Source organism: Physella acuta, unplaced genomic scaffold (assembly GCF_028476545.2).
Source record: "Physella acuta isolate Inbredline_101_S28 unplaced genomic scaffold, ASM2847654v3 ptg000841l, whole genome shotgun sequence".
NCBI lineage: Eukaryota > Metazoa > Mollusca > Gastropoda > Physidae > Physella > Physella acuta.
The window spans coordinates 683515-706739 of record NW_026732358.1 but is presented as its reverse complement, the minus strand read 5'-3'; the positions used below and the strand labels follow the sequence as shown (position 1 = coordinate 706739).

General features: G+C 42.2%; 1 protein-coding gene across 1 annotated transcript; it reads left to right on the top strand.

Moving 5' to 3' along the window:
• Positions 1–3631: 3631 nt before the first annotated feature.
• On the top strand, positions 3632–4705 carry LOC131951967 (uncharacterized). Its single transcript, XM_059314436.1, has one exon. The coding sequence runs from the start codon at positions 3632–3634 to the stop codon at positions 4703–4705; it is 1074 nt and encodes a 357-aa protein (XP_059170419.1).
• Positions 4706–23225: the final 18520 nt, after the last annotated feature.

The window sequence follows — 23225 nt, the reverse complement described above, 5'->3', positions numbered from 1 at the left end:
AATAACAACAAAGGAAGTGACGTAGAGAGCATGAGCAAGGGAAGCAACGTTTACCATCACCAGATGGGGGCGTGACCCGGCAAGATGGCGTTGCGTGACTCTGGCGTCAGAGGGTGACTTTCCGTTGTGGCGATAGTTTGGTTAGGAGTTTGTCAAGGGTATTGGTGTCAAAGCTATCTTAATCTTTGTGCTGTTGTAGTTATGTTAGGGATGTTGTAGTTATCTGGGGAAAAAGACATGGGGTGTTTGGGTTTGTTAATGTCGCATAATTGTTTTGTCATTCGTCGCATTTTTATTCTCCAAATTGTCGCATATCTTTCTTTTCTGGAATATGTCGCATTATTATTCTAGAATATGTCTGGTAGGTCGTCAGATTCTAGGATTTTTACATACTTGGTCTAAGATCTTTGGCTATTTGTATTTTTTAGTATAAGATCTTCGTTCATCTCATCTGAATTGTTTGAAGTAAGACCTTTGGACTTGTGTTTTAATTGATGATTGATCTTGAAATATTAATGTTTGTGGATCATCTTGAGATATTAATGTTGGTGGATCATTCGACGCGCTTCTATTTTAATTAATAGATGTAAATTACTCTTCATTTTGATTACGTTACTCATGCAGTTGTAATCTCAGCTATGCTACAACGCTGTTGTTATAGCTGTTGATATCTCATGTCATTAGCTGCACATTTCATGGTTTTTCAAATGTCACTAGCAGCTATGTCATGGTTATCAAAAGATATAGAGCTTACAAAACTATACATGAATAATGGAAGCAAATAGGGAGCTTTTGTGTATGAGATGAAGACATATTGTATTACCATATCTAGTGTTATTTTTTCCCTACACGAATACCAATATCTATCCTAACATCTACCCATACACCATACACTTATCCACACATCATATCAACACATCTTATTATACACCAATCCTTACATGTATACGTACACTTATCCATACACTTATCCATACGCCTATTTTTACTTTTATCCATAAACCTATGACCTACTTACACATCCATCAACACCCCTACCCCTACACATATCCCTACCCCTACACACACCCCTACCCCTACACATATCCCTACCCCTACGCACACCCCTACCCCTACACATATCCCTACCCCTACACATATCCCTACCCCTACACACACACCTACCCCTACACACACCCCGACCCCTACACACACCCCTACCCTACACACACCCCTACCCCTACACATATCCCTACGCCTATCCGTACACCTAAATCGGTTAACGTTATCCTCTTCAAACATCAAAGATGAATCAATGATTAAGATTTCCACTCGGCTAAAGCTATAGATTATCGAGCTGCTTCTTCCGTTTTTAGTTGAAAAGCTTGGATGAATTTAATCTGAACTGTTATAAAATTACAATTAAAACTACACAAACATGAGCCGAAACGAAACAAAATCAAATCCCCTCTTTGGTTTTCTTCCACACAGGCCACACACCTGTAACAGGTGGTTCAAATGTGGGGTGGGGGTGAGGCAGAGGACGGGTGGGGGTGGGGAGGGGGTATTGAGTAGAAAACAAAGAAGACAGACGGACGATAAAAGGGGCGTGTCCCTGTCAACCCTAACAAGTCTATTAACCCGGGATGGAGTACCGGGTTGTTTACGGTCTACATAATAGTCCGGCATCGATTTCAACATTTCTTTCTTTTACTTTACGGTAAAACTCCGTGTGGTTGTTTTCAAGTAGGGAGGGAGTATAGAGTTGCGGGGGTGTTGTTGGGAGGGAACAGAGAGGTGGGAGGGATGAGGTCTTGACCCCTACTTGGGTCTCGACCCCTACCGATAGATGTGACCTTAACGGGTTCTTCAACATGGGATTAACGATGACGTAAAGGGATTTAAATAGATTAAATATATGTGGTCGGCGTGTAGAGCTCGCTACCACTAACACGAGAGTCTAAAGCTCAAACCCCAGATTTGATTGGGGAAATAATATGGCTATCTTAAAGCAATGCAGGACATGTTTATAACCCGTGGTTGGTGCTAAACAAGGATTCACTCACGCGTAACAATGTTAATACTGTTACCTTTTATCTCTCTAGTTAGCGAACTAAACCTCACTGAACATAACTGAACATGCATACTACTATACAATTATTTGTAACTTTACATTAATTTCCGCAGTCATTTTTCTTCCAATGGTCATTGCTTTTTTTTTTTCGCCAAGCTTTATTTACTTATCTCACTTTCAACCCGAGGTTTCTCGTGATTCAATTTTTTTTCTCGTATTTTACAGCTCAGTGACTTGTATTTCGAAAATTTCGTGTGTTAAGGCACTCGTATGTCGATGTACCACTGTGCGCTTGTTGTGGTGACGCAAAATTTGACAAGATAGGTCCAACAGAAAGGAGAAAATATAGAGGTTAGGCAATAGCCTTAGATCAAGCAGTTGAGAATAGGTAGGCACTAATGAGATGCGAGATGATGACTGGTCACGTGAGACGGTCAGCTGACCAAGTGTAAGGATTTAACAGCTGTTCAGAGTTAGGTAGACGGTCAAAGATAGAGAAAGGTGTTGGTCGAGTATTAGAAGGGAGTTGAAAATAGATATAGTTAAGACTAGGAGAGAGTCAACGTCAACCCTCCACCACCACACTTAAGTCAACCCTCCACCACCACACTTGTCTTAAGTCAACCCTCCACCACCACACTTAAGTCAACCCTCCACCACCACACTTGTCTTAAGTCAACCCTCCACCACCACACTTGTCTTAAGTCAACCCTCCACCACCACACTTGACTTAAGTCAACCCACCACCACCACACTTGTCTTAAGTCAACCCTCCACCACCACACTTGTCTTAAGTCAACCCTCCACCACCACACTTGACTTAAGTCAACCCTCCACCACCACCCTTGTCTTAAGTCAATACGATATCAAAACCTGTTCACATAAATTAACAGAGGTTAAAAAACGTGAGTTTTACCGTAGAGCATCTACACCGTTAAGTCCCCTCTGTCTCAAGTTAAGATATTGACGCCGTTCTAATAGAAGCGTCTTATGATTCAATTAGTTCTCAATTTATGGCGGCGGTTGGGTTTAGACTTTGTATGGGGGCTTTCATCAGGGGAAATTTATATGGATAAACTAGACAATGCATTTTCCTTTAAATATGTCTTAAAGCCTTATACGTTAGGCCCATATATTTGTAAGAATTGTATCTATATTTACTCGTATATATATATATATATGTATATATATATATATATATATATATATATATATATATAAATATATATATATATATATATATATATATATATATATATATATATATATATATATATATATATATATATATATATATATGATAATATAAGTGATATTTTTCAAGCCTATAGACTATATATATAATTCATATGTTTCAAGCCTATAGACTACAAGATATTTCCTGTACTTGTGTGTGTGTATGTTTATGTTTACATGTACTGTACAACGTGTCACAAGTCCAAGTCCCAAGTTTACACCCTGACCTACTGGCTCAGGTCGTAGTAGTGCCGTACGTCCCCACTTCCCTCCCCCCCCACTCCCCCCCCCCCCCCCCCCCCGCCGCTTGTGTACACGGTTCCATAGCCTGGATGTAGTTAAATGGGCAGACGACTTGGGCTACGATATAAAACCATCTCGCCCCAGGGTGCCCATCATCGCATTCCGCCTCCGCCACTGGGTGCCCAACAACTGGCACCTGGATGCCGACCATCTCCCCCTGGGTGCCTACCATCTCCCCCTATTTGCCTACCATCTCCCCTTAGGTGCCTACCATCTCCCCCTGGGTACTTACCATCTCCCCCTGGGTGCCTACCATCTCCCCCTGGGTGCCTACCATCTCCCCCTGGGTGCCTACCATCTCCCCCTGGGTGCCTACCATCTCCCCCTGAGTGCCTACCATCTCGCCCTGGGTGCCTACCATCTCCCCCTGGGTGCCTACGGGTGCCTACCATCTCCCCCTGTGTGTCTACCATCTCCCCCTGGGTGCCTACCATCTCCCCCTGGGTGCCTACCATCTCCCCCTGGGTGCCTACCATCTCCCCCTGGGTGCCTACCATCTCCCCCTGGGTGCCTACCATCTCGCCCTGGGTGCCTACCATCTCCCCCTGGGTGCCTACGGGTGCCTACCATCTCCCCCTGGGTGCCTACCATCTCGCCCTGGGTGCCTACCATCTCCCCCTGGGTGCCTACGGGTGCCTACCATCTCCCCCTATTTGCCTACCATCTCCCCCTATTTGCCTACCATCTCCCCCTGTGTGTCTACCATCTCCCCCTGTGTGTCTACCATCTCCCCCTGTGTGTCTACCATCTCCCCCTGGGTGCCTACCATCTCCCCCTGTGTGTCTACCATCTCCCCCTGGGTGCCTACGGGTGCCTACCATCTCCCCCTGGGTGCCTACCATCTCCCCCTGGGTGCTTACCATCTCTCCCTGGGTGCCTACCATCTCTCCCTGGGTGCCTACCATCTCCCCCTGGGTGCCTACCATCTCCCCCTGGGTGCCTACCATCTCCCCCTGGGTGCCTACCATCTCCCCCTGGGTGCCTACCATCTCCCTCTGCGGAGCTACCATCTCCCTCTGGGTGCCTATGGGTGCCTACCATCTCCCCTGTGGTCCACTATCTCGCGCGAGACTGTTCCTTGTCACACGAACATATGCCACTGATGAAAAATGATAATTTTATCGGTTTATAATAAAAGATGGTTATTTCAACATCGCCTGTATCATGTGATCTCCCTCAATAAAACTTGTGCGGAGAGGGGGTGAATTGAGAATCAGTTTTTTTTAGGTCTCCTGTTTCACGCATGCGCAATGAAGAAGCGAATTTAATTTTCTAAACAATTAATTTTGACGGTTTTAAATAGGCGTAATTTGATTTCAATATGATCCTAAAAATGTTGACAAAGTTTGATCCAAGAGTTCGCTAGACGCTAAAGTTGATGTTAGTTTAGATGCTGTTTCTCTGCCTACAGAAGTGGATGGAACAAAACCTCTACGGATGGGTCTGTATACATTCGTAATTGCTCTTTAAATTAATTATTGTCTTACAAGAGGAGCATTGTGTCTGTGTGTTTGTTTGTGTGTCTGTGTGTCTTACTTAACACCTTACAAACACAGTGATTACAGAATATTTGAATTAGAAATAAACACAACCTACCTCCCCCCAATTAAAGTTTTAAGGTACGAGATTTTTTTCTTCACGACCTGCACGATACAGCAGATGAAGTAGAGTTCATCTGTTTCTGTGACCAAGACATATAAAAGGATAATGTGGTCAGGCTAACCTACTTAGATTTCCCTACCGTGGGTCAGACACACACCTTAGAGAAGGGTTTGAGCAGTGGTGTAGGCAGGGGGGGGTTAGGGGGGGTCATAACCCTCCCCCCCCCATAGACCCCTCGGTATATATAAAAAGTATGAGGGGGGGTGCAAATCGAAAGTTTGAGGGGGGGGGGGGGTGCAAATCGAAAGTTTGAGGGGGGGTGCAAATCGAAAGTTTGTCCCCGGGTAAAAATTGGAACCCCCCCCCTCTTGAGACGATCCTGGCTACGCCACTGGGTTTGAGAAATGGTAGTTAAACAAAGTATCTGAAGGCGTAACTTGGATTAGCTTCCGACAGTCTTGATGAATCTCACTATGTTGATGAATCTCATTATGTTGATGATTCTCAATATGTTGATGAATCTCAGTATGTTGATGAATCTCAATATGTTGATGAATCTCAGTATGTTGATGAATCTCACTATGTTAAGTTGCCTAACCCGGAGCTATGTACTCGAGGGGACACCTCAAGCACACATGTAGGCACCCTCACGTCATCCCCGCCCTCAAACTCTTCTTATCCCTTGTCCCTACCCTGGACTAGAACCTCCACTACATCAAAACACCTCCACCGTAATATCCTACTACTGTAAGACTACCCCCTTCCCTCCTGCACACATCTGGTCTATTTTCTCTACATGACACACCCATTAAACTATTAGTAACCCCCTACCCACCCTCACTAACCCCTGCACGCTCCCCCACCCCTTTCCATAATCCGGACAACCCCCATCCTCCCTGTTACCCCCCCCCCCCTACCCCTATATCCCCTTAACATAACCCCTTACACTCCGTAAACCCCTTGTCGCATGAACCACTTATCTAAGTCGATGTGAAGTCAACTATCTCACAAGAAAATCATTTTTCTACTCAGCGGTTCTCGCGCTATTTTACTCTAAGTTTTGGTCACATACCCGTAAAGGTAAAGTTCTTTTTTGAACCTGACGGTCCCTGAAGCTAGTGAAATAGAGTTCACCTGTTTCTGTGACCTCGGCGTATAGAGGGTTAGTGTGGTCAGCACTATTCCAGATCGCCTTTACTTTCCCTAGCTTTGACTCGGGCACTTACTGTGGACTTGAACCTGGATTTGAACTCAGGACATTGGGTTAGCTCTACCATTCGGCCAAGCCGTCCCACAACTACCCATACGACGTCATAATTTTTTTTTCTTGGAACACTGTCTATCTGACGTCTTTTGCTTTGTGTCCGTACCTGACATCCGCTGTCGACGTCCATTTCTTGACGTCCATTTCTTGACGTCTATCAGGTACAGTCTAATTTCTCTACGCAAAAAGTGAACCATACCCCAAGCTAAAAATAGCACTATGTTAATCATAATCCTATCCATAACCAAACACACATAACGTGAGCCTTATCCCTAACTCATATTGGACATTAGCTTTATGCTAACTTCATTTATGCAATTAATTAACTATTTGATTAAAATTGTACATACATAATATGTATTTTTGTGACATGAATTCGACAGCTCCCTTTGCCAGGAAGATGAGAATCCCTGTAGTTTGTGATCCACGTAGTGCTGTAAGAATGAAGGTCTCCAAACATAATCTGACAAATTCAACTCCGATTTGAGTACAACACTTCAAAAAATATCTTCAATTGTTGCCATCCTTGCGATAAATGAACGTACGTTCGGGGGTGGGGACGGGGGTCGAGGGGTCGTTTATAAAGCCATTTTTTTTACATCCACAAATCCAACAAGATAGTCACCCGAACAATCAGACACGCTTAGCAACCACGCTTAGCAGCGAAATCGAGATCGACGCACGCGCCGCTAGTAAAATAAATTGCTTGTTACCAATTATTAGAAAATGACGACGGTTTATTTCGCTATTAAATTCAAAAGTCTCTTTAGCGTGTGTCAGATACGAGGCGCATCCTATTGAGAAACAGCGCCGCACTGAGGAAAAACATATTGATAAAGACAGTGCCAATTAACTTTTGTCCCTGTCAACATCGGAAGTGATTACCGCGCCATCTTGGCCGCACTGCGCGCGCACGACTGAAACAATCCAACCCCGGAGTCGGCGAACTCAGGGACTTAAATGGCGGGAAGTTTAACGACCGAAAGTTAGCGTCGAGTGATCTTGAACAGAAATGTCGCAGAAGAGGACAAAAATGTCGTGTTTCAAAAACACGCGGGAGCCAGCCGACGAGATCGTATGATTATCTCACTTGATTTTTCAAGGCTATTAACTCAGTTTATTACTCAAGATTTTTGTCGAAAATTGATTTTTTTTAATTTTCTACAAAGGGAGAGTCCAGGAGTATAAAAAAACGAAAACAAAAATACACGCGTTGGGTTAGCAGGCGTAGCGACATCCTTACCTTGGGTTTGAAGACGGTTGGACCACTTGTCTCCACTTGATCTGTTTTTTCGCGGTAATTTTCGCGTCGATTGTCGGGGGTGTAGCATCGCTGCCACCACTGGTAGAGAGGGGATACAAGGGCGGCGATAATTTGTACCCACTTAAACAATTAGCCTGGAGTTATTTTAGTTTTGTCAAGCAGGAGCAGCCGTTTGTAGAAGAAAAATAAAACGGCATTGAAATTACGAGTCTTGAAAAATAATGCCGTTTTCGCTACGTATCATGGAAAAATGGAATAGGTGTAACCTAGGGTATTCGGACCACAGGTGTCGTCTGCTAAATAAAGAGGCGGTTACGATCATTTGTTCTAGACACACCCGCACTGAAGTAGCCAAACCAGAATCAGAGCACAAAATGTGCGACATCAAACCGAGGTCTTCTTAAAATGTTAATAGAATTCGCAAAACTTTGCAGTTGAAAATGATAAAGTTAAAATAATTATATTTAATAATTTAAATTTAAATAATTGATATTTATCATTTTTCCGAGAAAATTATGGTTTATACTTTTAAAAAAAAACTATTAAAAAACAAAACTAATGATTTAAAAAAGCTCACATCGACTTTAAATCGAACTGTTTCCGTTGGTTTGTAAAGTGGTTTCAGTTGGAATCACGAAAAAAAAAATGCTTGGGACTGTGTTGATATTGACCTAAGTTTTAAAATAAAATAACTGAATGGTCCTTTATTAAGTATTTAAACCACCAGAGGGAAAATGTACATTTAACTCCAACAAAATGTCAGCAATCTTTCGTGTACAAACTTATCAACTTCAAGACTTCAAGCTAAACTTGATGTAGGTTAACTTTCTTAACTTTCTAACAAGATTATATTCTTTTCTAATAGTCAAACTTCACTTTTCAAAACAACGATAGTATTCTACAATAAGGGTCATTTTTTTTTTTTTTTACAATTCTCGCAGTTGTTCCCTATAAAACTGACACCAAAGGCAACAACTTGGCAGAAATGTGTTTTATTTCTTTGGTTTAACAACAAAAAAAAAAGGAATCCCGGTGCCGCACACAAAAAAAGATTGGAGTCTTTAACTTGAGTCGCAGACGACCAACAGCTAATCATGGCGGATCAGTGTTTACATCTGGCTTACCGGAAGTGTGCTGACGGCGCCATCCCGAGTCACGAGCGCCAAACATGCGAGTGTCCTTAGTTCCAGGAGGGAGTGGGCAGCGTGGAGGAAGTCGTGTGATCGCCGCGCCAGACTCGGATCTGCTGCGGCGAGCAGACGATTGGGTTGTCGCGCTCGCCTGCAAATATTAGCCGAGCTGGAACTGTGGGCTGGAGCTAAGACCACCAGAAATTAGTCATTTGCTTCGGGGAGCGGCAACGTCGGCCTGAGCTCAACGACTAAGCTCCCAATCTTCTGAGTTTCGTATCTGAATCTCTCCAGGCCCATTAGGGTGTGCAAGACTCACGTCTGCTGTTTGGTGGGTCTTACTGGCGCGGTACGGGGGAGAGGAATGGAGTTAAGCCCGGGGGGGGGGGGGGAGTGAGGAACGATACTTTGTTAGTGATGTAACCTTTGACTGGGCGGGTGGAGGCGGAGTCAGGGGGGGTGGAGAACAAAAAGTGGGATATTATCTTAAGAAACTCGCTACATCAGGGTTAATAAATGGTCAGAAAAGGGTTAATAGATGATAGTCAAATATGAAGGAAATATTCAGTTGAAAGACGAACTATTTCCTGTCAAGTTGATAAATAAAAAAAATGTGGGTAAGTTGACAAGATGATGAAAATCGATAGCATGTGGTTATGACTTTAGTTGTTAAGTTCAAGAGTTTTAAAGATGGACCATTTAATATATATATAAGATCTAATGAAATAACAAACATGACGCTAAAGGAGTACAAATAACACAGGAAAGGCCAAGGTTGACTTGGAGGCGCAGGGCACACACAAAATAATATATACAACTGATAAAAGCCGGATTGTCTGCAAAAGAAAGTTGTCAAAAAATGACAAAAGTGGAAAGATTATTTTGCGACGGGCTCCGGAAGGAAAATATTATGATGGTGATCAGATAACACAGCGATACCCACAAAACGATAATCCAATCATACAACGATATCGCCATAGAACGATACCTTCAAACAACGATGCCAAGTCACAACGATACAACCATACAACGATACCACCAAACAATAATACCATTAAAAAAAACCACCATAGAAAGATACCACCTTAGAACAAAAACACCGTACAACGATAGCACCATACAACGATACCACCATAGAACAATATCCCCATAGAATGATACCACCATACAACCATAGTACGATACCACCATACAACGTTTCACTATACGACGATACCACCATACAACGATACCACCATACAACGATAGCACCATACAACGATACCATCGCATAGCGATACCACCATAGAACGATACCACCTTACAACGATACCACCATACAACCATAGAACGATACCACCATACATCGTTACCACTATACAACGATACCACCATACATCGATACCGCCATACGACATCACCATGGAACGATATTCTCAAACGACGTTTATGAACCTCATGCCTGAGAAAATACCCACCTGAATAGCTGCGACCCCATAAAAGTTCATCAAAAATACTTTTCAGTTTTTGATTTATCTCTATACCAGTAAAACTTGATTGGAAGACCTAACCAGCTGTAAATTACCCACGGGCGGGGCACCCAGGGGCATTGAATTGTGCTTGAACAGATATCTCCACGGGAATGGGGAGGGGGGGGGGCAAGTCAATCATTTTTTAAGTTTCTCCCATACCACTAAATAACCGGATGGTTAGTGGTTGGATGGTTAGTGTCAAGAGGGTTTCTTGGAGGATGGTTAGTGTCAGGAGGGTTTGTTGGAGGATGGTTAGTTAGTGGTTGGATGGAGAGAGGCAGAATGGTTAGTGACGAGGTTTTTTATTGCTAATATGGATAATGCACAGATGAACTATTGTCAAAATGTTTAAATTTCTATGTTTAATTCTGAACGCAACTTCAAAAATTAATCTGTGTTTTTTTTATATCAACGTTTATATTAAAAATATTCCTTAACTCAATTGTAATATGTTAGAATGGAGAGGTTTTGACTATTTCAGACTAGACAGTCTACACCAAAATTACCCCACCAAATGGCAGACTGCAACCCCAGTTAAAAAAAAAAAGCAACCCATCCCTCCCCCCTCCACTCACGGAGTTTCCATTCGCAAAAAAAAGTGTTGATGAAATACAACAGGGGAAGACAACTGAAACATCACCCTCGATGGCAACAGTAAACAACTTCTGGGTGAGTAAACAGCGGCCAGGCAGGGTCTATCCCCCCCTTCCCCCCCCCCCCACCCCCAGACGTCGACGGTCCTGATACACCTGGCGTCACCACATGTTGTCCTGGCTCCCTCACCCCTGTCGTGTCATTGGCCAACTTCTGGTTCAAGTATGCACAAACTTTGCGCACCAGCCCGTGCGCACAAATACTGCGCACCAGTGTTGCGCACCAGCTCATGCGCACCGGCGATTGTTTTACAGGTCCGCCATCGCGCCAATCGGGCCGTCAGACATCCGGCAAATGTAGCCGGTCTCCGCACCTGATTGGCTCACCTGATGGGGGAGAGGGGGGGTGAAGGTCAGATTGGCGCGGCCACAGTGGTCGAGTTGAAATTGTGTGTGGGTGGGTCTGACGTCATGTGGGTGTTACATGGGATGAGTCGTGACGTCAGCACGTGTATAGGTGGAGTTGTATATGAAATTGGTGGTGTATTACATGTGTACTCGTGGTATATGAGCGCATACTTCACTCTTATTGCTTTTGTTTTTACACAAAAAATTGTTTTATAACTTGCATAACAGTAAGTATTTAACACATTTTTTCTCCTCTTGATTAGTTCCATATTTACACCCCAGCCACAAGTAAAAGTACTTTAATTTACACAGCAGTCTCAAATTTTATTACATATTTATTTGAATAGCTGGTGTTTTATAAGGTTTTTTTTCTAATCAAATCACTTTAACTGCGAGCTACTAAGAACCCCAAGCAGGCGAATCTGTGAATTTCTAATCAAACATCACCTCTTTAACATCGAACATCACATCTTTAAGACCAAACATCACATCTTCAAAACCAAACATCACATCTTCAAAACCATACATCACATCTTCAAAACCAAACATCACATCTTCAAAACCATACATCACATATTCAAAACCAAACATCACATATTCAAAACCAAACATCACATCTTCAAAACCAAACATCACATCTTCAAAACCAAACATCACATCTTCAAAAACAATCATCACATCTTTAAGACAAAACCACACATTTAACATAAAAATCACAACTTTAACATCAAATATCACATCTTCTTTACATCCTTCCACAACCTTATAACCAAACTCTACATCTCATACTTAAAGTCACAATTTAAAAAAAAAATCATACCTTTAGACCTAACTGGTATCTTTTTATACACCTAAAATAGCATAAATACTCGCATACTGCCCTACATACACCGCATTCTTCTAACTAGACCAGACACCTCTACCAAAAGACACCCCATCTTTAACCTTTGACCCCAGATCCCTAACCCCAAACACCTTCAAATAAACCCCCTCGCTGTATCCTCGCCCACTGATAAGCAATTTGCCAAAAGACTGGTCGAGTTGTTTCCCTTTAATCACAAAAACAAGCACCGTTCATATTTGTATTATCTTATAATTATCCCCCTTATAACTCGTTACTCTCTCGCCTTCTCCAAAAACCTGTACCTTGATCTCCCCGCCCCCACCTTTCTCCATCCCATCCCCCACCCTAAGCACCACTACGATGAACTTTAACCCCCACGGTCACAAGCCAACTTACCGGTCACCCCCGGGGTTAAGATTAATTATTTTTTTCCCCAAATTGTAAGTCCGTCTCTCCGAGGTGCCATTTATTATCGCAGTGAAGTTTATCCAACGACGCTGGAAGGGTCCCTCTCGTGCGCACGCTTGTTTATGTAATGTGACAACGAAAAAAACAAAAACCGCAACCTTGAGCTACAAAACATCACCACCACCACCATCATCACCACCACCAACAACAACAAAAAAAAAAAAAACGCAATGGTTTAAAAAAAACCGTAACCGTAACGAAAAAGTCAAAAGTCAGAACATTTTTTAATTTTATTTTTTACATTAATTTCTTCATCTGCTTACTTTTAGGGAATTCCCGTTTCTTTTTTTAGCTCCTTTTATCTGCGAATTATCACCCAGTTATCTCCGCTTGCTTCAGTCCGAGGGACGGGGAATCGGGAGAGGGTGGAGGGCCAGTGAGGGCCTTTCATTTTGAGTGAAGAATGTGTGTCCTGCTTAGCGAGTTTGATTAATTAGAAATGAAGAAAGTTGTTAAGTATACATTTTGTGTTTTTTTTTATTCAGGATTAATTGGTTGTCAAGATTAAATTTGGGGCGTTAAAGTTTCTTTAGACAGTTCTTTGAGATCCACGCCTCCCCCCACACTCTCTCCTAGCGCGGTAGACACTCCCCACCACCAACACTAGCACTCAGTCTATACACGTCAGTTAAAAAGTAATACCTAGTGTGTAAATGTATCTTAGTCTTTTCAAAAGTTCCCATTTAAGAGCTAAGGATCGATAGGGCAGATGACGAGTTCATGATTCCTAGCTTCAGCGCATGAAGGGGTGGTCAGTGGTCAGCACTATGTCCAGCAGCCTTGTACTTCCCCTAACCTGAACCACGTACCGACCAGAGCTGGGTGGACTCAGCCACGTCCTGTAGACTGGGATCCGAACTCTAGTTTATCGGTTAAAAACGTACTCTATTTACGAGAGCACCCTAACCACATTCAACGACTAGTCGCGGCTACAAAGGCGTCATTTTGTTATATAACTACACACGGAATTATCTTGGGGATGAGATGGAGGGGTAGGGGGTGAAGATAATTTAGACAATAATTAGTACAGTAAGTCAAGTTCATTTAAAGTAAAAGATTTTCCATGCCAATGTAAGTAATTTGAGTTTAGATTTTATTGAGGTTAACTAAAAAAAAAAATGTAATGAAAAACATAACATCACATTCTTCTCGCTATCTCGCGTCTGGCGAGACTTGGGACGAGATCAAAAACTGTGACAATTCGCAGGCGCATGCGTGTTGTGGGATGCTTCAGTCAACGCCGGGTTCCCATCAAAAGCTCAACTTGGAAAAGGCAGCGAAAAAATGTGTATACACCCGAACATGACCCCAGCTTGTTCATAACATTAACCGCGTCTACACATTAAAATAGTTACATTTTTACACGTGCGTCACTTCCGCTGTCATCAACTACGGTGATGAAGTTACTTACCAGATTTATCTTTAAAATCAACTAAATTATCATTAACTACTTTAAAATATTTTTTTTCATAAACAAAACATTCTAAAAATAACAGAAAACTTAGTTTTTCTCATGGTATTAAAATACATACATTAAATTTTAAAAAGAGTAATTACGAAAACTATTGTTTTTAAATATTCGGGCGTGGCTAAACGGATTTTTTAAAATTAAATTTAAATGTGGTTCTTTTTGCACACAAAAAATAAAACTTCTGAAATTGTTTTTTTTTAATAATTTCCTTTCATTTGAGCCGAGAAAGAAAACCAACCTAAAACAATTTTTTTCTATAGAAAACGAACATAATTTAATTACAGCCACCGGTCTAAGAAAATACAGCAGCAACTCTAATTTCGGCAGTAATCAAGTGGTCTAATCGTTCTCCTCCTAACCACAGATTGAAAGGTTTCTGGTTCGATCCCCCATGAGACCCGTTAAGTCGAGCTTGACCCTGAGACCCGTGTCTTTAATAATTAAACCAGTTGGTTCACCACAAACCGCAGTTAAAGGGTTAATAAATTTTAAATGGTTGCGTATCATGTTTGTCGGATGCGGTTTTCTTAACGGAACACCGATACTCCTGGCCCGGGGATTATAGGGCGAACCGTGGGCCCGGGGGAGAGGGTGGTTCGTTTTGTTTAGGCTTTCAGGCTCCGGTGTACTGTTACATAATCGGCTTAGCCTAGAGGAGTCAGGTAGGCTCATGTTTCTAGTAGTCCACACGCGAGGTACGTAATGTTGCTGGGGTCGGGTGGGGGGGGGGGGAGGTATAGGTGGGGGAGATGGGGGTGTCTTCAGTGTGTGGTAGGTGTGTTGTCATCAGGGTGGGGTAGGTGTGACGTCATCAGATGGGTGTCTTGTCACCAGTAACAGGCTGTAATTTCTGTGAGCCGCAGGTAAAATAAGAAGTGAAAAATATGAGATGTTGGTCCTCCTACAATATGTTAGGACAATGGTCCTCCTACAATATGTAAGGACAATGGTCCTCCTACAATATGTAAGGACAATGGTCCTCCTACAATATGTAAGGACAATGGTCCTCCTACAATATGTAAGGACAATGGTCCTCCTACAATATGTAAGGACAATGGTCCTCCTACAATAGGTAAGGACAATGGTCCCCCAAGAGTATGGAAGGGCGTTGGTCCTCGCAATATAGGGATGTATTGTGGAGGATAGCAATACGACACTTAGACCCACACAGATACCTCCTTGACGGTAGTCGCCGTGGTGTAGTGGCCGTGGTGTAGTGGCCGTGGTGTAGTGGCCGTGGTGTAGTGGCCGTGTTGTAGTGGCCGTGGTGTAGTGGCCGTGGTGTAGTGGCCGTGGTGTAGTGGCCGTGGTGTAGTGGCCGTGGTGTAGTGGCCGTGGTGTAGTGGCCGTGGTGTAGTGGCCGTGGTGTAGTGGCCGTGGTGTAGTGGCCGTGTTGTAGTGGCCGTGGTGTAGTGGCCGTGGTGTAGTGGCCGTGGTGTAGTGGCCGTGGTGTAGTGGCCGTGGTGTAGTGGCCGTGGTGTAGTGGCCGTGTTGTAGTGGCCGTGTTGTAGTGGCCGTGTTGTAGTGGCCGTGGTGTAGTGGCCGTGGTGTAGTGGCCGTGGTGTAGTGGCCGTGGTGTTGTGGCCGTGGTGTAGTGGCCGTGGTGTAGTGGCCGTGGTGTAGTGGCCGTGGTGTAGTGGCCGTAGTGTAGTGGCCGTGGTGTAGTGGCCGTGGTGTAGTGGCCGTGGTGTAGTGGCCGTGGTGTAGTGGCCGTGGTGTAGTGGCCGTGTTGTAGTGGCCGTGTTGTAGTGGCCGTGGTGTAGTGGCCGTGGTGTAGTGGCCGTGGTGTAGTGGCCGTGGTGTAGTGGCCGTGGTGTAGTGGCCGTGGTGTAGTGGCCGTGGTGTAGTGGCCGTGGTGTAGTGGCCGTGGTGTAGTGGCCGTGGTGTAGTGGCCGTGGTGTGGTGGCCGTGTTGTAGTGGCCGTGTTGTAATGGACGACTAAACATCCACGCCCCTCTGGTGAATAAAAAAATATTGTAACAATATCTATAAACACCCACTAGCGGAAGTTTCAAGTCCCCCCCCCCCCTACTATACAGCGAAATGTCTATAAAACTCTTCTTTTAATTTTGATTTAGGGGGATAATTAGAAGCTTCTATTTATAATTAATATGCTTATATAAATCACAAGCGCTACCGGAAGTTTCAAGAATGAAACCATGTTTATACTTTTGATTCAGTGAAATAATATAAAGCCTATATTGTATAACTAATATACTCATTTTTGTCCTAATTTACTTACGCAACATTAGTTAAAACTAATTAAATTACAATTTTACACAGATATGCATGCTTTAAAAAAAAAGCCCACTATTTTAAAAAGTAATTCAAAAGTTTTCTAAATATGTTAAGAAAAAATTAATTAATTTTTTTTTATATTCACTTTACATTCTTTAGACCCCATCCTCATTTTTTACACACCTCCCCCCAAAAAAACCAATCCATCCTCACACCCCCGCCCTCACCTCACCCCTACTCTGACAACGACCGACCCCCCTCCCCTGCCCTATATACATTTACCGTAGAGCGTGAAATAAATGAGCCAACTCATCAGAGGTGAAACAAGAACTGCTCCTGCCGTCATCACCACAACCTTGATCTACCAGCATAGAGAGTACGCTGGTATACGTGACGTACAACACGACGTCTCATGGGACGTCTAAACCTGGGCACAGTGTGAACATTTTGTTCTTCAGCAATCCAAAAGGAGGCTGGTGGTAAGTATAGGGTTAATCTCGTGACGTCATTTTTTTTTTTAAAAAAAGGTGATGTATGGATAATTTTTTTTTTATTATTGAAATGGAGTTAAGCTGTATGTTATAGGTTTATGGATTAAGATAGGGGGAGACAAGCGGATGGATTATGTGACATAGTGACAAATGTCGTGGAGAGGGGAGCGCAGGTGAGTACTTGATAAAAGAGAACACGTGACTTTATGTGTGCTGTTAAATTTTTTCATTAGAGCCTCACTGTCGGTACCATGTGTAACCTTGACCTTTAAATGTCACCGCGATTGTCGTGTGGCAGTGACAGTGACTGACACTACTGATGACAGTTGTTGTTGTAGTGACAGACACGTCAGTCGGTGAGTGACTTGAACGTCAACAGACATGGCTACTAGACATCGAGGTGACGAGAAGGTGTCCGGTACCCACAAACCATGGCGCCGTACACTGGTTCTATTCTTACCTAGTTCTACTATTACCTTGATTAGTACTACCATTACCTTGGATAAAACGCTTTTTTCTGTAGCCAAATATAACAGTATTAAAATAACTTAGTTGTGAACTACTTATAAACTAAAACAGGCTTGAGTAACTTATAGACAGTATTTGATAGGTGAAGGAAAAAAAAATATATTGTTATCCTTTTTTACTTTCTCGTATATACGTAGTATAGAGAAAGTATTGTAATCGTGCAAAAAAAAAAAAAATCGAGATTTTTACAAATCTCGCCGTTTTACACCTCACTGATACGGAAAAACATAATTTTGCAATCTTGTCCGCGTGTCTGTGTGTGTGTGTGTCTGTCTGTCTGTCTGTCTGTGTGTGTGTAAACACGATAACTTAAGTACCGTTACAGCTAGGTTGATGAAATTTCATATATAAGTATCTTATAAAAATCGTAGAGCCGTATCATTTTTTGAGCGATTTCCGATAACCGGAAGTGGTACTTTTTCTACTTTGAATTTTTCAAATGCCTATAACTTGAGTACTATTTCAGATAGATAAATGAAATTTCACATGTACGTAAGAGATCTAATTCTCTACCTTCTGTCAAATTTTGAGTAATTTCCGTAGACCGGAAGTACTAATTTACGCTACTTTCGATTTCTCAAAAAACGCATGTAAATTTATAAAGTACTAATAATAACCCGCACTATTATGCACATTTTATTAGGCGTTCACTTGGTGCGCAATTCTTTTTTTTTTTACTTTCTCGTATATACGTAGTATAGAGAAAGTATTGTAATCGTGCAAAAAAAAAAATCGAGATTTTTACAAATCTCGACGTTTTACACCTCACTGATACGGAAAAAAATAATTTTGCAATCTTGTCCGTATGTCTGTGTGTGTGTGTGTGTGTGCGTGTGTGTGTCTGTGTGTCTGTCTGTGTGTAAACACGATTACTTGAGTACCGTTACAGCTAGGTTGATGAAATTTCATATATAAGTATTATATCAAAATCGTAGATCCGTATCAACTTTTGAGCGATTTCCGATAACCGGAAGTGGTACTTTTTCTACTTTGAATTTTTCAAACGCCTATAACTTGAGTACTAGTTCAGATAGATAAATGAAATTTCATATGTAAGTAAAAGATCTAATTCTCTACCTTCTGTAAAATTTTGACTAATTTCCGTTGACCGGAAGTACTAATTTACGCTATTTCCGATTTCTCAAAAAACGCATGTAAATTTATAAAGTACTAATAATATTGCGCACTATTACGCACATTTGGTTTTGGTGCTCGCTTGGTGCGCAATTTTTTTTTCTACTAGATTTTATTCTATTTTTAAAAGTTTAAGTAAACAAAAATCATGTCTATATTCCGAGTTGACATCCCACGTAGTGTTATATTAGAATATTCGAGAAAGTTTAGGGGAGATCACTCCCGGTTTATTTTTTTACGAGATTCTATTCTAGTAGTACTAGTATAAAAAGTTTTAGTAATTAAAAATGGATTACAAATGTTGTCTATGTCCTGAGTTGCCATCCCTCGTAGTTTTATATTAGAATATTCGAGAAAGTTTAGGGGAGATCACTCCCGGTTTAGTACTTTCTCATATTGAAGTAATTAAAAATGGATTATAATCCATCATCCGTAGTGTTATAGAAGAATATTCGACAAAGTTTAGGCGAGATCATTACCGCTTTATTCAAAAGAATGTTGCTTTACTTGGTCTCCTAAACAGACAAATACTTTCTACTTCAAAAATAGTTTTACAGTACACAGCTATAAGATTCACCTGTTTGACTAAAAGCCTGATCGTATTACCACAAAAACTGTTTTCCCCAAAATGCGACCCTTGGTCTCTGTATTGGATCCGAACCCCGGCCTCTTTTATCCACTGTGTTGACCAAGACTCCAGAAAACACTGAACACAATGACAGCCCTTGTGGTCACCAAACAGTTGCCTCCACTGGCCTTCACATGCCGGGCCAACAATGGGCCCTTTGAGGCCGGGCCGCGCCGGACACTGGCGCTAATGCAGTGGTCAGTGGCGAGAAGTCGAGCTGCCTTTGAACGCCTCTCTTTGATAAACTTCTCGAGCTTGGTCAAGTGTCCACTCGGGGTTTGACTCTTACCTGGACACTCGTACCTGTCAATACCCCGAGCGTGGGGCTGTCAATGGTGCAAGGGTTGACCCACCGGATGATGTTTGCTTATTTTAAACTGAGTATCCGCCCACCTCGACCCCCCCTCCAAATTCCAGTTTTTCAAAACAAGCCATTTTAGGCATTATTATTTTTTCTTTAGAAAGGAGCGAAGGGCCATAAAGGCAATTTCAGTTAGATAATTTATAATAGATAATTAGATAATTAATATTTTAAAACATTGTTAAACAAATGTTAGATTTCTTTAAGTACTAGAATGTTTTCAGGCTTTTACACTAGTTTAAAAGAGAAACGCCAGCTATTTTTATTTAACCAATGTCCTAGAAACCACAGAAACACAAATTCTCTGTATTTAACCTATGTCCTACCTATATCAGTGGTATACAAATCTCCCAGTATTTCTAGCATACACCCCATAAACGCCAGCTCGCTGTATTGAACCAACGTTCTATATCACTGAAGTACATACCCTACAGTATTGCTAGCACACACCCGACATAGTAAACAATATACACCTCTAGTTTTTCTAGTCCAAGTATTCCAGTCATCTTTTAATAAGTTCGAGCTTGTACAGTTATTCAGTTTGTTCCAATTTGCTTCTTTGTTATTTCCTTAGTTCCTGTTAGTGTCTTGATTATTCCATTATTTCCAGGTACTCAGTTACTGTTCCATTACTTCTAGGTATTACAGTAATTAAGCTACTTCGTTAGTTTCAGATAGTCCCATTACTATTACAGTAGTTTGGCTAGTTCCGTTATATTACATCAGTTTTTAATAACCTATTTATTGTTTTGTTCATGATATTTACTAATTGCTATTTTGTGAACAGTTTCTCCGTTTCTATTGTATACATTCATCTGAAATTAACTGCCATTGTCTCAACATAACAGTAGCGACGATTGTCTTGTCACAGTGTCACCGTGGCAATAACTGCCATTGTCGTCATGACAACCACTGCCGTTGTATCAAAACTACAACTGCCAACGCCCACAACGTTCTCAACTAATTTCACACAATGAAAATGTTTCAAATGAATCCACTATCTCCTCCTATCTCTACATCTAGTCAAATATTTCCTCGCGTTAAAAAAACCTGGCCATAATTTTTGTTTTAATTCTCCATGATGTACAGACCCATCGCCTAGTGCTGTATCACTTACCCATCATTACTAGCGAAAATCCGGCTCCGACGCCGGCGCACGAGCCGTTGTCCGCCATTATCCTGATCCGGGGGTCTTTGTCAGAGGCGTGTCCCGGGCGTAGGTCCCATCTCTCAATTTACGCCCCACCGCCCCGGTCTACCCCTGATGTAGGCTGACAGTAGTTAGGCGTATCGTTCACACAGGCGGCATGCGGCGGGAGGCGGTGAATGGAAGATGCGTCGGTGCGTACGTTTCCATACGATGCGAGCGGATGGTGCGTAAATCATCAAAGCAAATGGTGCGCACCATGCTGCACTTAGGCTCGTGTTTCCACGAACAGAAAGAAGAGAAATTCGCGTCTCTATTAGAGGCTCGTGTTCGTTCCTCGTGTGGATGTAAATATAATTCACATTTTTTTCGTACTTTTGTCTATGGTAGGGTTTAACTACGCAAAAAAAAAAATGGGTTTACACAATGTATAGGTTCACAAAATGTGAACATAAAAGTTCACACAATTTCAAAATACACAAAATTTGTGAAAATTGTGAAAATAAAAATTTTCAATATTTTCAGAAATTAGAAAGTTCAGAAAAATGAACTTCAATAACTTTGAAAATAGATCTAAACGTTAAATATAAATAGCTAACAGTTCAGAATTTGAGCTCCCTTGCAGTCAAATACAGATTAGGATTCACTTTCTTTGTTTTAAGTCGACCGGATATGTGGCATTGGTTTTGTTGTCACAAACCGGCTTTACTGCCACGTACCAATGTGATTACCATATAATGGTGTCACTGACAAATGTAGGTTTCAGTACCACATAACGATGTCAATGTCCCATAGTGGTGTAACCAACACATACAAATGTCCATGACTAGCTAGGATGAAAACAGGATTATACATTTTTTATCCACAAGTGCCCTCATTTGAAACCCGGGGATATTAAGTTATTTTATTATAATTAACTCATGTCTTTTATTTTTAAAAAATAACTTTATCATACAAAGGCACGACAAATCAAACTTTTCAGCCTCTACTTATACCAGTGTTTCTTCCAGACTTTTTCCTGGGGGTGCACTTGAAATTTTCGGGGGGGGGGGGGGGCGGACGGGGGGGGGGGGGCGGAGCGGACACTGTCAAAAGTATATATTTTCTATATAAATTCCATTTCGTTCGGGGGGGGGGGGGGCGGTAGACTTTCTTTGGGGGGCACGAAGAGATGCCTTTCACGATGGAGTGTGTATTTCTGTTCCAACTGAACAACAGTTTCAAACATTTTAAAAACCCCGAAACGAAGTCGTGATCAGTGGCCTAACTTCAACGTTAATTAATTAATTAATTAAACCACAGTCAACCAGTTTGACAAACCATATTTGCATCAGATTTTGTTTTTCCAGCTACAAGTTTTAAAAAATTTGACCAATGACCATCCAGGGAGAAAACTAATTTAAGATGTTTTTATAATAGGAAAGGTAATTAACGATCTTACAACACGGCGTATGGCCAGGTACCGTGTCACGTGGTATCTGAGTCTGGGGCGTGTCCTGGTCCAGACAAAGACGGTGCTGTCCTCATGTCCTGCTGTCCTGATGTCCTGCTGGACGCAGTAATCAATGATACCCCCGGGGGCGGGGAAGGTCACCGAGGTCACTTACCACTAACAGTAGGTATCAGGGTTTTCTTTTCACCCCCCCAGTGAAAGGATGAATTTAACACTTTACTTAGTCGACTGGAAACAGTTTAAAGGGGCGGGGTCGAATTCAACTACGGAAGAATATACAGTCGCGTGGCGGTAGTGCGCATGACTAAGACGTGACCGGAAAGGACGCGGATATTCCCGGAAGTAGATTGTGGACATTGACCCAGGTGCTGAGGTCGGCTTGGGTTTACTCACTAGCAGCAAGACGCGGTCGTCTGCTAGCAATATCAGACAAGACACGGTCGTCTGCTGTCTAACATCGCGACTTTCTCATTCACTGCTCGCTCCGCGGGATTACATACCGCAGTTTGTGTAACAACAGCTTCATTATAAGGTTAACTAACGAACCCTCGGTTAATTAGTTTCTAGCATCCATCATTTCCCCACCCCCGTCCCTACCCTCACAGTCGGCTAGTTATCCTCCCCAGAACGTCTTTCGGTTCCTACCTCGATCATAAAGAGCGATAACTCACCCCTGACAATGGCAAGATGGCGCCTGTATTGTTCCAAATCCGCTAGGGGACGCCACTCTCCGCCCACATCATTATCTTCCCCTATTTCAAGAGAGACAATTGTAGTTTAAAATCAGGGGAAGATAATCGATGTCGTCCCCACAGATGGTAAAAAATATTGTGCTCTGTAGCCCCTGTTGGTTTTCTCCCCTCAAACTTTCAGACATTTAATCTTCGGGAAAAAATTGTGGACGTCATTGTCTAGACAGACGTAATTCAACTGTTTTACTCCGGTTACACGTGTAAGTACAAACGGGTCAAAATCCGGAACTCTCCTATTCAATAAATAGACACATCTACTTATACCCCCGTCTCCACACACCAACCTCAACACAACACCACACTGTCATCAACAAACTACAACAAGTAAATTTTAACAATCGTTTTG

What these genes read in the sequence shown, in the direction of transcription:
- LOC131951967 (XM_059314436.1), top strand. Translation starts at nt 3,632, where the DNA reads ATGGGCAGACGACTTGGGCTACGATATAAAACCATCTCGCCCCAGGGT.